The sequence below is a fragment of the Mesocricetus auratus genome, unplaced genomic scaffold (genome assembly GCF_017639785.1).
Source record: "Mesocricetus auratus isolate SY011 unplaced genomic scaffold, BCM_Maur_2.0 Super-Scaffold_100020, whole genome shotgun sequence".
NCBI classification, from domain to species: Eukaryota; Metazoa; Chordata; class Mammalia; order Rodentia; family Cricetidae; genus Mesocricetus; species Mesocricetus auratus.
Genome location: NW_024429201.1, coordinates 14,736,112 through 14,753,850, shown reverse-complemented (window position 1 = coordinate 14,753,850; position 17,739 = coordinate 14,736,112). Strand labels below are relative to the sequence as shown.

Below are 17,739 nucleotides of genomic sequence, written 5' to 3'. Positions count from 1 at the left end.
GTGGGTTTGGAACTGGTCAGCTCAACAGACAGTACATAACTATAGACAGTGTTTTTTAAAGAACATACTTAATTCCTTCTGCCATTAATCCATCTACTTTGTCAGACACTGAGACTACGGGAGGGATACTACAAAGTTCTGTCCACAAAGGGAGCATAACTTGGTAGGGATGGTGGCAGGAAGACTAACATGGTGAGCAGTATTTTAGCAGAAACATAAAGAAGCTCCACAAGTACACATCGGGATATAATGGACACAAATGTCATGGCACAGTTAACTGGAGCTGGGCGGGAGGCTCTAATAGTTTACCAAGGAGATGCTGGGGTGCGGGGTGTTTCTGGCTCAGGCAAGCATGTGCCGTCATGATGGAATTTGAGTAAGATAAAAAATAAATAAACACATAGAGATGGAAAAAATGGAGGGAAGTTTTAGTCAGTCAAAGATAATAAGAGAAAGAATCAGAAGTAGGGCATCGGGAAATTAAAATAGTGACAGGAAAGAGGAGAAGGAAAGGGGCAGTGCAGTTTACTGTGTCCAACATCTGCTTTCGTTCTTTTCTCTCTGAAAACCTCCAGTGAAAGGTTAAGACTTCATAGGCAGGATCCTTACAGGCTTGACAGGCTGCCACTGTGAGGGTAACACCACATTGCTGCCAAGAGTGAATTATAGCAGACTAGGTACCACTGCATTTAAAATACTAAGTTTTCCAAGTGTATATGGGAGCTGGGTCTAGCCCATTCAGACTCACCTGAAATTCTATCTCCAAATGCCATTTTATTCATTATTCATTCAGTTTCAAGTTTCCTCGGAGTTTATTTGGGGAATCTTCTCAGCTTCTCCATAACACAAGGCACTCTGTCATCTAGTATTTGTTGATGATGATAATAATGATTCATGGGATGCCATGAGCTAGTAATTAACCAGGAAAGTGGTGGGTAGTCAACGTTTCCCTCAGACACACTTCTCTGAGAAAGTCTGGTCAGATCATAAATCTCATAACAAAATCTATGAAAAAATTGCTACAGAATTTAGTCCTTAATGTGGAGTTTGATGTACGAAAATCAGTAAGAAGAACAAGAAAGATCATTTGAAGGCTTCAATTTAAAGGAGATGGGGAAGACCAGAATTTCTTTTTTCCTTCATCACTTCAAGGTGCTCCTAATGCATTTAGCATTTAGTTCATATTCTTGCCTGTTGACTTTAGAGGGAACCTGTGTTTAAGTTGGGATTATAACATCTTGCGGTGAAGGTGGGCGACATCCAGAGGTAAGATTGAGGAGGAGCAGGGAAAGGACAAAAAGTGTTACTGTGTTAATGTGGAATCAGAGTGACCTGCAATGGCTCATGTCACTTTGCTTCGGGAACTTGTTGGTTATCCCATGCTGCCTAAATGTACCAAATGGCAAAGGCTTTAGTATACTTTTATCTGAAAAGTACACTAACACCAGCTCCAGTGTCACATGTCCTCTGGTCTCTCATTTCTTGCTGGACTCTCAATTTCCACGGACAAGTTGTCAGAAGCTGATCTTAGTTTTTAATCCGAAATATAAACCTTGGATGTTCAACTTATAGTCCTCTTACTATTGTCTTCTGAACCTCACGAAGTGCTTACAGGTGTGGAGGGTGTGCAGCCAATCTACTTTCATTCTGCCTAAACTGTGTGCATACTGAACACTCCAACTTATTCATGAAAATTCTTTCACTGGGTATTCTAACTCGTTCCCGTGATGCAAGTAGGCAAGGTCTGCAATGTCTAATGAACTCAGTGCAGGAACATTCTCATTTAGGAGTTGGTCTTGTATTGAACCAAATCCAGTTTACTGTCATAATGAATCTGAATCCATGTGCATCCTAAATCCATAGTCTCTGTTTAATTTTGATAGCATCTTTTCTAGGTTAGTATTTTGAAAGGTTCATGTAAAACACCTGGGAGAAACTCATTGGCACACCAATGATAAGTACATTAATATATTTCCTTTGAAGTTGGTTATCTAATTTTGTTATTCAAATCTACCAAAGCCTATATTTCCAAAATGTATGGCAGGTTACTTCTAATAGTAGATTTAGTTTATATGAAAAGAGTTTTGGAGCACTGAATGATTTATTCTCACTGTAAGTACTTCATGACAGTATTTCTTCAGGACTGGGGTATGGTATAAAAACAGGAAAGACAAAATGTCTCCTAATGTCCACACAGCAAGGACCTCTCACTCTTCCAGTACCCTGAGCAGGAAAACAACAGGAGGAAGGCTTTCTTCCTGAGAGCCCACTTGACTGGTACATGATGGTGTAGGAGACAGGGTAAGACTCCCTCATCTTGGACTCTGATTTTCTGCCTTGGGTTCTACTGTCTAAAGGCAACGGAAGAATAGCCCCCATGCTAACACATCTGCCTGTAGTGGAGAAATATGATAGTAAAGATAAAATCTTTGAGCAGACTAAATACAGGAGACATTATAGCCTCCCCTAAACCTGAAGGACCCATTTTAATACTTTCCCTAGAACATTTATTTGCACATTATGTACTACACAATGCAGAGAAACTTTTTAAGTGCTAACTGAAGATCATTCAGAAATTATTTTTTTAATTTATTTAACTTTATTTTATGAGCATTGGTATAAAGGTGTTAGATGCCCTGGAACTGGAGTTACAGACTGGGTGATGGAAATTGAACCCGGGTCCTCTGGAAGGTCTGTCTTACTGTGGTATAGCCAGGCCATATGGTAGAACTTTTATTGATTGATTGATTGATTGATTGACTGATTTTGAGGAACCTCCAAATCATTTCCATAGTAGGTAGATTAGTTTATATTCCCAGCTATGCCACGGTGTTTAACCAAAGGACTCTGAGTCCATTATTACACCAAGATTTGTAATCCATGTTATTGTAACAACCCACAATAGCTAAAAGATGGAATCAGTGTAAGTGTCCAACAGCAAAGGAATAAAGAAAAAATAGATTTTTCTAAATGTATAAAGAAAAACAAATTTATGCCATGTGGAGGAAAATTAATGCAACTGTAAATAATCACATTAAGTGAATTAAGCCAGTCTCAGAAAGACAAATGTCACTATGGTTTTCTCACTTATAGTTTGCAAATTTCAAATAGATACATAAAATCATTGATACTATATAACATTAAAATAGAAGTAAAACTCTCTAGGAAAACAAAGGGTATTAGCTGGAGGGGTGGTAAAGTGGAGGGCGATGGAGAGGGAGTGTTTAATGCACAGAATATACTTTTATGAAGATGCTCTTACATAGCTCAATACCCTGTGCGGGGAAAACACAATGAAAATTGTTTTAAACTGAAATATGTTAGCTGTATGATATATTACTCAGTTAGATGACAGGAAATTTTCATAATTTTGACATATTTTGAGAATGAGGCAGAGTAGTAAAGGGTAAGTTTTATAAGTAAGACCTCTCAAATATATCGTCAGGGTGTCAGGACAAGACAGCCTTTTCTTGCTTAATGAGAATGGCTGTGCTGAGGTAGAAATCAACAGTACCTTTAGTCCTGGTTTAGCTATTTTGGAGGTTCTATTCAGCTTCCTATAACAATGGGGCTTTAAAACTTTTTATATCTATCATTAACTGTTTACTCGTGCAAGTATGATAAGAAAAAGTTAAGAGGGGTAATTCAGTCTACCCTGAGTGCTGACGAACTAGAAATGGCCTCCTTTTCTTCCCTTCTCTATAAAGTAAGTCAAATTCTCAAAAGCTAGAGGACCTGGGTATGGGCCCTACTGGCTAGCCTACCACTGTGTCAGCTAGAGTAGGCCTGTCATTTACATTTCAAGAATGTTGCCAAATCAAGAGTGGCCTCGCAGCCAGACACTGAGGTTTGACCCCAGTCCTTATAGCGACTAGCTTTATGACCCAGCGTGGGTTCAAAACCTCCCAGTCCTTATAGCGGCTAGCTTTATGACCCAGCGTGGGTTCAAAAACCCTTTTTGAACTTACACTTTGCTATTTATGTAAAGCTGACATTTCACATACTTAAAAGGATTAAATATAAAAGTATAAAACTGCCTGAGGTTGTGCCTGACATAAGGAAGTGCTTGATAAATTACACTTTTTAATGCTGTTACTAAATCGGGCTTTTGTGGAGTTACAAGACTAAGCAAATAGAAGCCTAGCTGTGACTCAGCTTTGGTGACTATATTTCCATCAATCCCACTGTGTGATGAACTGATTTTTCTAGTCCCAACAGTTCCTAGACGGAAAAACCAAAGAGCAGGGGCTGGGTCTTTAGCCTGGTGCTGCTTAGGAGCTTTGCACAGCTACAGTGTCCTGAGTAGCCTGTGTCTCATCAAGGTCTGCAATCTAGTCTTGACCATCCTCATCACTTGCCCAGGCCTTTCCTGGCTCTTTGCTGCTGGCCCCATTGTGGTCTGCCGCTCTGTTTAATAGCTTTCTGTTATTTTGCTTTCTGCATAAATGTGTAGCCCTCTCTGGCAGCTGTTACTCATCTGATGGATCTCAGAGAAATGACATATGATGGCTGCTGTCAGAGGCTGATGAGAGGGGGACAAACTGTGCTAACTGAGCTGGATGCCTCCGCCAGTGTTTTCTGTTGTATGTATTACCTTACACATACCTTATCAATTGAGCAGGGCCTGTCATGCTCTTCATTTCTGAGCTAGAGCACTGAGGTAGTTTAACAAAGGCCACATGAATGTTAGAAGCAGCAGAGTCATGCATGTCTCTTTTAGGGTCCTCCTTGTTATATAGCTTCTCAGGGGTTATGAATTTCCTTATATCTACTATCCATTTATGAGTGAGTACATATCATGTTTGTCCTTTTTGGTCTGGGTTACCTCAGTCAGGATGGTTTATGATGGTTGGGTCTGGGTTACCTCAATCAGATGATTTTCTAGTTCCATCTATTTGCCTACTAATGCCATTGTTTTGTTTTTGCCACTGAGTAATACTCCATTGTGTAAATGTACCACTTTTTCTTTATCCATTCTTTGGGTTAGGGGCATCTAGGTTGTTTCCAGGTTCTGGATATTATGAACTAAGAGGGACATGCATGGATGCCCCTGGGAATGGAAATATATAAGATCTCCTGAGTAAATTGGGGGTGGCAGGAGAGAGAAGGAAGGAGTTAAGAGGAGGGGGAAGGAGAACATGAGGGAACCAGATAGTTGAGTTGGGGGAGGGACAGAAAGGGAGAGCAAGGAAAGAGAAATCTTGACAGAGGGAGCCATTATGGGGTTAGGGAGAAATCTGGAGCTAGGGACACTCCCAGGAATCCACAAGAATGACCCCAGCTAAGACTCCTGGCAATAGTGGAGAGGGTGCCTGAACTAGTCATATACTATAATCAGATTGATGACCACCTATTGTCATCATAGAACCTTCATCAGTAACTGATAGAAGCAGATACAGAGATCCACAACTAAGCACTGGAGTGCAGTCAAAGAGAGGGAGGAGGGATTATATGAGCAAAGGGGTCAAGATCATGATGGGGAAACCCACAGAGACAGCTGACCCGAGCTAGTGGGAGCTCACCGACTCTGGACTGTAGTTGAAGAAATGTATAGGACTGAACTAGGCCATCTGAATGTGGGTGACAGTTCTGTGTCTTGGGCAGTCTGTGGGGCCACTGGAAGTGAGACCAGGATTTATCCCTAGCTCATAAACTGGCTTTTTGGAGCCCATTCCCTATGGAAGGATACCTTGTTCAGCCTCGATATTGGGGGAGACGAGGTTTGGTTCTGCCTGAATTTGATATGCTAGTCTTTGTTGACTCCCCACGGGAGTCCTTATACTTACTGAGGAGTGTGATGGGGGTTGGGTGGGAGGAAAGATGAGGGGGAGTGGGAAGTGGGGAAGGAGGGGAAATCATGGTTTAAAAAAGATGGGGCAGAGCCAGAGTTCATCTCCACCCCTGACTCACTGTGTGCTCACCCATAAGTAGCTCCTGCCTCACTAAGCTTGATCCTGCTCCTAGGAGTTTCTGCTCCCGAGGAAGTTAGTTGAGAACTAACTTAACAGGGGTATGAAGTTCAGAGGGACACCCAGGACTAGTACACACTCACCCTCCCATCCCCCTGCTGACTGGGTACTATTTAGGGCCTCTTGCAGAGGAAGGTCCAGAATCCAGCACCTACCTATGAGAAATCCTCTACTGTCTATATTTGGGTGGGTAAAGAAAGACAAATTTGCAAATATCCCATTTTATCCACTATGCATTCATTTTTAAATCAGTTCATAAAGTCTAAATCTAATGCTTAGAATGTCTTTATATTTAATCACATTTTGCTCAACTCACAGTTTTCCCCATCCAGCAACTGTTCCAAAAATGGAGCAGTGCATCTTCCAATAAAGTTGTGTCCCAGGGAACAGTGCTCTCTCTTGGGTCTCAAAAATGATTTGTGTCTTTGAGGCAGTATTTTCTTAGTAGTAATTGAAATACTGAATCTTCATTGAGTTTAGCATGTAACCTCTTCCTTCCTTTCCAAAAATCAGGCAAGGAGAGACACTAGTAACTAGCTACCAGTAACAGTAGCAGTAATTCCGTCTGCTACACTTAATGTCTCTATTCTACTTAAGCAGAGTACAGAAGGGTCTATCATCTGGTTCCCTTTTTTAGTGTAAAATTTAAAAACATTTTAATGCCCCTCCTTACTATGTTTCAACCCAAACTTAATTTACTGCGATTCCTAATATAAGCTTTTCTGATCAAGTATCTAAATACTGTTCTCTTTTATATTTACTCTTGAGTAGGGTAGTTAAACAGTGGCAGAGTTTACATTTTTAGAAGATTTGAGGTTCCTGTGTCAAATTTTAAGACTTGCTAAAGGAGCCTTGAAACTGAGAGTGTAGACTATACCTCACTCTTCAAGAAGAGATGGGAATGGTCCTTTGTTGTGTACTCAATTTTCCATGCGTATCATACACAGTAGATATTTGGAGTCTGGGCAGATTTCTGAAGCCAGGACAAAACAAGCAAGCAACAAAAGTTATTGTACTACGTGAGTCTGACTTGTCAGAAATGTTTCCATGTTGCTTCGGTATAATCAGGTGGAGAAAGTAGAAAATGTAATTACTATGCTGACAAATATTTTAAAATCCTCAAATAAAATGACCATAATACTAAAGAGGAGTCCATTTTTACAGCAGTGGGTTGGAATGACGGAAGAGGGAGGTGTGGCTCCTATTAATCAGAGGCCCCTGTAATCAGTCCAACATGCTACCAGCCCCAGTGGGGAATAGGGAAAGACTCATTCACTCACCTTCTGGCTGCAGTAACTGCAGACTGCAGCTGTGGCAGTTCTAACACCGGGGAGAAAACACACAGGAGCAAAGAAGTCTGTGTCTCACTTCCAAATTAAGAAAAGACATTTCTACATGTTTCTGTAGCCCACAGACTGCTGCCCTTTGAGGCCAACCCCTCCCAGCTTTCCTCTTTGTATAGTGGAATTGCCCAAGCTAGGCCGCTGCCAGCAGTCCTTTTCACGAAGAGGTTCTTGTGAGACATGCGGACTTTGGTATCAGACAATGCAACTCATGTTTGATTTTGGATAACCTTACATGTTGAATAAAATAACACTTGGGAAAGAAGCAATAAAAGCACTGTAAGAAAAATGACTCATGTTTCCAAGATGTCTGAAGTGATCACTCATCCCAACAAATGCTAATTCTTTCAAGACACAGTGGGCATGTACCACACTTATAAAAGTCTGGAAGAAAAGCCTTGCATTTTTTAATAGTGTCAAAGTATATCAAAAGAATGTTTCTGGTAGGTTGTTCCAGTCAGTGTGCTTAAAAACAGAAACAAAATTATAAAAATCACACAATGTACAAGTGAAGGTGGATTGGCCAGAGGGGCCCTTGCTGAGCGGACAGGCATGTCGGCTTGTTTACGTGACTCTAATTGTTTCCCATTTTCTGCCTCTATTTGCTAGAGTGCAAAGATGTGAACAAAGTGGCTTATTGCCCCCTGGTGCTGAAGTTCAAGTTCTGTAGCCGAGCCTACTTCAGACAGATGTGTTGTAAGACCTGCCAAGGACACTGACCCGCGGAAAGCCGGCGAGTCCTGTCATTTCATCATGGAAATGCGTCCATCAAGGAGAGCCACCCAGAGGACAAGGATTGATGTCCTTACACAAGCATTACCCTGTGGAAAATGTAACCACTGGTCAGCCCTAGCTGACAGGATTTCAATATTATTTTAACTTCTATGAAGTGGGATTTATTGATCCAAAGTGCTGGACACGGTATTAGGAGGGAATGCCAGATTTGAGAGATCCAAACAACACAGGGAGACTTGCTTACTGTGGAACGTTTGTGTTCTTTCGAGTAAATCTAATAGCCTGTTTACCTCCTTGGACCATTAAGATAATTTTTATTATGGACTTAGCAATGACACTGAATCCATTTGTATTTAAGACTGTTTAAAATGTAGTTGTTATGACTTGGTCAACTATGGAAGTAGAAGAGATTCAGAATTCTTAAGTCATAGCTTTAAAATATTTACTATACTTTATCTCACCACAGTAGCAGCACAATTTAAATTATAAAATGGGCTTTGAACTGTAATTTAAGAAACAAAATTATAAATCAAAAGCAATGAAAGCTTGTATTATTTTTCTTTATCCCACTTAATTTCCTTAGGAATAGCCCCCTGTTCTGAACACTGCTGTGAGCCATGGATAAAACTCTATTAAACTGAACAGCGAGGGACTTGGTTTGGAGCCGCACAGCAATCGCTGCAGCTGTGCAAGTCTATAAATTCAGTGCTAAGAGATTGTGGCCAACTTGCCGTTGTGCAAGTGAAGCTGAGATTTCCATTAAAACTTTAAGAGAAAAACATTTCAATTTCACGCAGAAGCCAGACCTAGGGCATGGCAGAGACTGAAGTACCAGGCCCTTTGCAGCCATCACACAGGATGCCTTACTTCTTGTTTGAGTCACGCTGACTCCCTAGTGTTTACATCCCCACCAGCCACAGACCCTGTGTTGCACGCATGCTCAGCTTATGGAGATGATTGCCATGCAAAAGATAGAGTGGCTTAGTAAAGCCAAGTGGGCCCTTTTGTAATTTGCTGACAATATGATGGGTTCCAGATGTCCCTTCTTTGATATGGTAGAAGGGCATTTATTTATATGAGAGCAAGTGTGTACGTGTGTGTATGTGTGTGTGCAGGTGCTCCTGAGTGTGGGGACAGATGAGTTTGCTTGCATATAAATGTGCTATTTCTGTGAGTCTGAAAGTAGAGAAGGATAACAACCAAAGAAAAAAAGCTCATGAAGAGAGATCACAAAGTATAAGTTTAACTTACTCAACCAAGTGATTTTTGTGGATATTCTGAAAGGCAATTAAATGTGAAACCTGGTTTCCTGGGCAAGTCAAGTTCGAAAATCACATCTTACTGGATGGAAATGACTAGCTTAGGTCTTCCCGTCTTCAAGCTTCACAACCTGCCGTCAAAAGACTCTGCAACTAGATCTTTTTAAGGGTACTTGTTTATAGTAATACTTTGTACTTGAACACTTGTAGCTTGTAGTAGGTCTTTGGTGACTGTGCTTTGTGACCAGCACACCTCCTTGGTCCCACACATATGTGCACATATGTGTACATATGTGCCCCATGCATACACCATCATCTAAAACACAAACTAAATGGCTACTCTGTAACAAAGAGAATATCTTCATTTAAGAGCATGTCTCACTTGTACCTAACCACTGTACTCTGAAATTATACATCAGTGTGTCACATATGTGGTGATCTTAGAAGAAACATTGTCACCAAAAGCCTCCTCAGTTTCCGGCTTACTGTGTGCAGCTGGCCTGGATGTTACCCCACACTCCAGATAACCAGCCACGTATCGTTCCCTGCGTCTCTCTCAATACCATCCCCCAAACTTTTCCAAAAGAGGCTTCCAGCGAGACAAGAAACATTGCTAAGACCTTCATCTAGCTGCCCCAAGAAACCAGCCCAAGTGTCATCGTAGCCATTCCATTAAAGGAAGGCAGCCCATGGAAGCCTGGCCTAGACTTGAATTCCCTCAGTCCTTTTCGAAGGACAGTTAACTTGGTGCTAATGTGCCCTGGTGAAATGAGGAAGACTGGGTAATTGCTGAGGCAGTTTAGACATAGGCTTGCTATCCAGATCTGGTTGTTACCAACATAAACACTAGTTCATGCTTTTATCTCAAGAAGACTTCTTACAGTACTTTTCAAAAGCTGTAGTTACCTCACGTGGAAGCTAACATCACAAGGGCTGTCCCCCAGGTACTGTGCCATGCCTACCTCAGCTGCTGCTAAGGGAAGAGTCAGCCCGTGTTCTCTCCACGAAGTGTACCGGCACTGAGGGCAGGCCGCTGCCAGGGACAGCACAGCCTTCCAAGGGGAACAAAGCATGGATGTGTCAGGATCCAATACTTTCAGTTAGACCCTGAATTTAAATCTGAGCAGGTTAAACAAAACACAGAGCCTCTTCCATAACACAACACCAATGCTGCTGCAGCCACCTGTGTGGCTGCATGAATCTCTGTTCTACATGGTGACAACAATTATCAGCTGAGGATGGGCTGCTCTGGCCAAAAGTTGTGAGCGAATATTGACTACTTAGGGTACAAAAGTCCCCATGGTCTGGGAGCAGTGTCTGCCACTGGTATAAAGGCCTACCCAAAAAAGAACGCTAAATGTACCCAAGTGATCTAACCCCTAAAGACAGGTATAATCTCCCAATAGTCCATTTCATTAGGAATTGATGTATTTGAATGAATGTCTTATAGGTATCCTTAATAATACAGAACAAAATTGCCTTTGTATTATTGTGATTAGTGGTTGCTTTTTATTTTATACTCAGTATTAATGTGGTACACTGTTACTTTTTTTGCTTTTGTAAATTATATTCTAATTTATTGCCATGTTTCCTAACACCTGTCCTTTCCCCTGCTTGTAATGAAAATGAAAGTCATTTAACACTTGATGGAGTGAGATTTCATACCAGGCACAGATTTTTTTTCAACATAGATAATTCAGTAAATAATAAAATAAAACTTCAGCTTGTAAAAATGACACAGATGACATTGTCTATTTCCTGGAAAGCTTGTGTTAAACTTGAAGCAGAAAGCTCCTGCCCCTTTGGGTACCACCCTAGTTTAAGTTTATCCAGGCAGTGCCATGATGAAGGTGTTTACAGTAATCTTGTCATGTCCTTTGGAACTTTGTAGCGAGTGTGTTAGCTCTAATAAATGCAAAGGCTTCAGGATTTCCAGAGGGCTACCCTGCAGAATAGCTACTGCCCATTATCCTAAAGCTGGACAGGAATCCACGGCCAGTGACACATACCTTCCTTCGCCCAGTGCGCATTTCCCCTTCTTTCTTTCCTTCCCTACAAATTATTCACGTTACTAAAGACACTGATGCCTCACTGTGGAAAGAGTACTAAGCAATAAACTCATACTTGAAGGCGTTTTTTCTATGATTGAAACACGATAGCCACAACTTTTCATGTTCAGATATTTCCTTAGACTGATGGTAATACAGAAACATGTGACCCTATTTAATGTTTTCATAACAATACCCTCATCTGTTAACATGAATTTTTTAACTACTCTGCCATCCCATATCCCATACATACACATATAATACTGTACGTTAAAATAAATTTAATTGGGCTAGGCACTTGGTAGGTTGAGGCTGAGGCATGAAGCTAGCCTTTTCTATGTATCATGACCCTGTCTCAGAATATTCAGTCAGTCAATCATCAATCAGACAGTATATGATTGAGCCAAATAAGCTGATTATACAGTCTTGGAAGAGTGTTTCCTCTAGGCTGTCCTAGACCCCAAATGTGGTAACACCATAAACACGTTAATGAAGAGATTGTGGGAACCAACCATTTAACCACAAACTGCATTTGTAAAGCCTAAGTCTGTTAGGGTTGGGAGAAGGGACACCAAAAAAATGGAATTTGCATTTATTTAAACTCCTGTGACAGTGACATATCTATTTTTGTGCTTTGCTTTCAAGTGCCCAGAGAGATGCTTTCTTTCCTTCCTGTGTATCTACCCTGACTCTAGGTAGATTTTCCTACTCCCTTACCCCTAAGCCATTATAGGCCCAAAGGCATGGTATTTGTTCAAGTAAATTAAGAACAAAGTTGCACATTGACCTGGGTCACAAAAATGTGATTTTGAATGGCTGGCATACTATTAATTCTTTTAAAAAGAAGGAGAAAGAAATAGAATTTGGAAAGAGAGAAAAATCTTAGCCCAGTAGAATTTGAAATTCTAAATAAGTAGCCACAGTACAGACACCGAATCAGTTGCTGGATAAAGAGTACCAGATAACCTGCTCTTGGAATTTGAATTTATACCATTAGAACACATGGATAACCTAGCATGGGCTTCAGCAGCATGGCTGCTCAAAGTATTTTTGTACTTCAGATTTCAAGCCTCAAGCTCAAGCTCAAAAGCAAAGGGGTCACGTCTCTCTTCTCTTTCTCAAAGGGTTACTTTAGGCATCTATGTCCTTCATTTCCCTGTAGACAGTGGCTGAGGCCAGAAATGGAACTGTGGCTTGGCAGGAGAGGGAAGCCATTATTATACAGTGTTGAGTTTTAGTCCATGCCTTCTCTTAGTCTATTGAGAGACTTGGCCTACATAAGTAATGAGTCTGGTTTTCACCACTATGACCTGCTTTCATCAAAATGACACAAGGCCCTGCACTGCCTGGTTTCTTTGGTTCTGAATGTTGAGGAACCTGAATAGTGTTTTTCACCTCAAAGTTACAGACCAGATAGATTTCATATGTGGGCCTTATTACTTGTGAAAGCCAATCCTCCTGGATCTAGAAGTGGATCTCTCGGGTGCTAGTCAACTATAAAAGTACCTGAAAGAAACAACCTAAAAGAAGGAAAGACTTTTCTTGGCTCATGGTTTCAGTCCATGGCCTGTGCCAGGGGAAAGCAACATGCTGGGAAGGCCTGGTAGAGGAAAGAGCTGCTCACTCAAGGCAGCCAAGAGCAGGCAGAGGGAGAGACTCAGCCTGTGCCCCAGCAAGGTTGACCGTGGGTAACATGTAACCTTATGAACTCACACTACTGTGCACACAGTAGATTGCTTTTGGGACCACTGAAATCCCAAGCAAAGACAGTAGTAGGAAATGCCAGCCTAGAGTCATCCCTTCATCTGACTCAATTTACTTAGCAACTGTGCCACTCATGTCCTATACTAGGAACTTAGCATATGCTCCCTCACTGGACAGGTTAGAACAGAAACTGGAGGACAACAGTATCAACCAGTCGGTCACTATCAGTTGAGTTAGTTGCTAAGAGTCACAGAGCCAGCGGGAGTATCGCTACTTCCTTAGCATGGGGAGGGGCCTGTCTACATCTGGGATGGGAAGTTGGGAGAGAAACTGACTCACCAGTCCATAAGAAGTGGGGGCCTCATTCCTAGAAAACAGTAGCAAGAAACTCAGGGGCCAAGCTTTGGTACAGTGGGTGAATGTTCATGTTAAGGATGGAGATGCAGTTTCTGATGACAAAATGACCATTGAGGACCAAAGTACTTTGTACGTGTGTAGTTAACATTGGTGGGAAAGGATATCAGAGCCAGTACAGGAGAAAAGATGTCTATCACAGCCATCTGCAGGGCGCATTCACCTTCCCTGGAAACCTTGCTGTAAGTTACAGGACACAGTGTTGCCTGACAGTTCCCATATCTTTTCCAAACATACCAAATGACTTAGCTGACCTATTTCAGTGTAGTTAGAGCTCAGTGACTCCCAGGCTGGTTTCAGTATAAATTTTAAAGAGGAAAGATGAATTTTTCTCTATTTCATTTGGAGTAGGATCACTGGGACCTGAGAACTCAGACCATCGGGCTGCCGCCAGTGAGAACATTCTTTGACCTTCTGTGGGAGGTCCACAGAGTAGAACCAGGTGCTCTTTCAGCCTATGCCAGAATGTACTGGCCACCCAACTGGCCTCCTGCCTCCAACCAATGATGGGCTTTGTCTGGCCCTCTACCAAACAGCTGTTCTGAGAGCCACAGGTGGCCGCCCACGCTCATGCCCAGCCAGCAGCTGCACTGGCCTGACTCAACCTGGCAAGATATGTGGCTCTGCCCCTCTGCCCCAGCTTCCCCCTAAACCAGGTTCCTCAGGGGATGAGCAGGAAAGCAAGCCAGCACTTAGGAAATGCACTCACAAACCAAGAAGACTCCCCTTCTTTCAATAGCATCAGGATTGGTGTGCTTCAAAATCAAATTAATCCGATATGAGTGAATAGTACTTCAGTTCCTGTTTCTATTCATTGTGTATATTGTTGATGTAATTTAAAAAAACTTTTCCTGGTGCCATTCATTGTTAATATAAAGATAAGGGACAATGACATCCCCAACTTCAAAAACTGGTATCAGAGACCCTCCTAAGAATGTTAATAGCACACTGAGCATATTTAACAGACATTATCAGTGGAGGTACTTCTGGAGCCCCTGTCTGCATGTAGAGAACATCAATTTAAAACTGTAGGCAGGGGGGCAGGTGAGGCAAACCTGACTTCTGATGCCCTGAGCAGAACCACAGGAGACCTGAGGACTGCACATGGCAGATCCGGATCCCAGCCCAACCAGATTCAGCTTGCCCAGAGACTGCCACCTTCCAAGTCCCATACTCCACCCATGGGGACAGGTACGGTAAGCATGGGTCTATTTCCAGCCTGCTTCCTGGTGCCCTGAGCAGAACCACTAGAGACCTGGGGACTGAGCAGCTGATCCCAGCCCAATGGGATTCAGCCTGCCCAGAGACTGACAGCACAGAGTCCCTGTCTCCACCCACCGGTCTAGACAGGCCTGGGCCTGTTTACAGCCTGCTTTCCGGTGATCTGCACACAACTAGCTGAGGACAGGGTACTGCACACTGCAGCCCCCATCCTGGCAGGAGCCAGCCCACCCAGAGACTGCCAGAGTCCAAGTCCCATTCTCCACCCATAGGACAGTCGAGGGTCCAGCCTACCCAGAGATTACCAAGGTCCTAATACTAGGACAGGTTCCCTCCACACAAGAGGAAAGCCTATTGGACCTGCTCCCACCCACTGGAAAGGAACTGGGGTCACATACCCACCAAGAGAGGAAGAGACTCCTTCTGCACCCACAGGGAGAAATGATGGGAAGGAGACAATATAAAAACACACCTACCAACAGAAAAACCAATATGACACCACCAGAAACTAGAGATCTGAATAGCCTATTGCAGATGAAGCAGATGAGAAAGACAACTTCATGAAAATGATAGAGGCCTTCAATGAGGATATGAGAAAACCCCTTAAAGAAATGGAAGAAAAAAAAACCAAAAAATACAAGAAACGGAGGAAAAAACAATCAAAAATGCAAGAAATGGAAGAAAAGACAAACCAAAAAATCCAACAAATGCAAGAAAGATAGGAAAAGACAAAGCAAAAATTACAAGAAATAATTCAAACAGTGCAAGGGTTTAAAGCTGAAATAGAGACAATAAAAAAAAAACAGAGTCTGAAGGAATGCTGAAAATAGAAAAGCTGGGCAAATGGTCAGGAACTACAGATTTAAGCATAACCTACAGAATACAAGAGATGGAAGAGAGAATCTCAGGTGCTGAAGGTACACTAGGGGAAATAGATTCATCGACCAAAGAAAATCTTAAGTCCAACAAATCCCTAACACAAAATATCCAGGAAATATGGGACACTGTGAAAAGACCAAACCTAAGAATAATAGGTATAGAAGGTGAAGAAAACCACCTCAAAGGGGCAGAAAACATATTCAACAAAATCATAGAAGAAAACTTTCCCAACTTAAAGACATGCTAGTGAAAGTACAAGCCTACAGAACAGCAAATAGAGTAGACCACAAAAGGAAGTCCCCTCACCACATAATAGTAAAAACCTCGAACATATAGAATAAAGAAAGAATATTAAGAGCAGCAAAGGAAAAAGGCCAAGTAACAAAGGCAAACCTATCAGAATTACACCTGACTTCTCCATGGAAACTCTGAAAGCTAGAAGGTCCTGGAGAGATATTCTACCAACACTAAGAGACCATGGATGCCAGCCCAGACTGCTATACCCAGCAAAGCTTTCAATCACTATAGATGGAGAAAACAAGATATTCCATGGCAAATCCAGATTTAAATAATATGTATCCACTAACCCAGCCCTACAGAAAGTTCTGGAAGGAAAACTCCAACCCAAGGGAGTTAACTACAACCAGAAAAACATAGGCAATAGAGAAACCCAACTTACCAACAGCCAAAAGAAAAAAGGAGTGGAAATCCACATATAATGCTACCACCATCAACCATTCCAAAACAAACAAGAATGAGCAATCAATGGTCATTAATATCCCTCAATATTAGTGGTCTTAATTCGCCCATAAGAAGACACAGGCTAACAGAATGGATTCAAAGACAGAACCAATCCTTCTGCTGCATACAAGAAACACACCTCAGCCTCAAAGACAGACATTACCTCAGAGTTAAGGGTTGGGAAAAGATTTTCCAATCAAATGGACCCAAGAAACAAGCAGGGGTAGCAATTCTAATATCTAACAAATTAGATTTTAAAATAAAATCAATCAAAACAGATGAAGGAGGTCATTTCATACTCATCACAGGAGATATCCACCAAAATGAAGTTTCAATTCTGAACATCTATGCTCCAAATACAAAGGCATCCACATTCATAAAAGAAACATTACTAAAACTCAAATCACATATAAAGCCCCACACACTTATTGTGGGAGACTTCAACACCCCACTCTCACCACTAGACAGGAATACCAGACAGAAACTTAACAAAGAAGCAAAGAAACTAAAAGAAATTATGACCCAATTGGGATTAACAAACATCTATAGAACATTCCATCCAAATAAAAAAGAATATACTTTCTTCTCAGCGCCTTAGAACCTTCTCAAAAGTCAACCACATACTTGGCAGCATAAACAAATATCAACAGGTACAAAAACATTGGAATAACTCCATGCACTTTATCAGACCACCATGCATTAAAACTAGAATTCAACAACAACACAAACTGCAGAAACCCTACAAACCCATGGAACTTGAATAATGCACAATTGCACCATTCCTGGGTCAAAGAAGAAATAAAAAAGAAATTTAAAACTTCCTAGAATTCATTGAGAATGAAGACACAACTTACCCAAACTTATGGGACACTTTAAAAGCAGTGCTACAAGGGAAATTCATAGAACTAAGTGCTCACATGAAGAAACTGGAGAATAGTTACACTAGAGAATTAAAAGCACAACTGAAAGCTCTAGAACACAAGGAAGTAAACTCACACAGGAGGAGTAGACACCAGGAAATTATCAAATTGCCAGCTGAAATCAATAAAGCCAAGACTAGGAAAACAATACAAAGAATCAATGTAACAAAGAGTTGTTTCTTAGAGAAAATCAACAAGATAGACAAACCTTTATCCAAACTTATGAAACAACAGAGTGTGAACATGCAAAGTGACAAAATCAAAAATGAAAAGGGGGACATAACAACGAACACTGAGGAAATCCAGAGAATCATCAGGCCATACTTTGAAAAACTGTACTCCACAAAATTTGAAAATTTAAAGGAAATGAACAATTTTCTGGATAGATATCACTTGCCAAAATTAAATCAATAAAACACTGGCAAATCGGATCCAAGAACATATCAGAAAACTCATCCACCATGACCAAGTAGGCTTCATCCCAGGCATGCAGGGATGGTTCAACA

General features: G+C 41.5%; 1 protein-coding gene across 8 annotated transcripts in view; it reads left to right on the top strand.

Annotated features, from left to right (window-relative positions):
* The window catches only part of Adamts6 (ADAM metallopeptidase with thrombospondin type 1 motif 6), a 227,443-nt gene extending 216,401 nt beyond the window's left edge, over positions 1–11,042 (top strand). For all 8 annotated transcript variants that reach the window (XM_040728949.1, XM_040728950.1, XM_040728947.1 and 5 more), the window contains one exon: positions 7,922–11,042. In XM_040728949.1, the coding sequence (XP_040584883.1) occupies positions 7,922–8,031 (110 nt within the window). In that variant the 3' untranslated portion in view covers positions 8,032–11,042. The remainder of the gene's footprint in view (positions 1–7,921) is intronic.
* Positions 11,043–17,739: the final 6,697 nt, after the last annotated feature.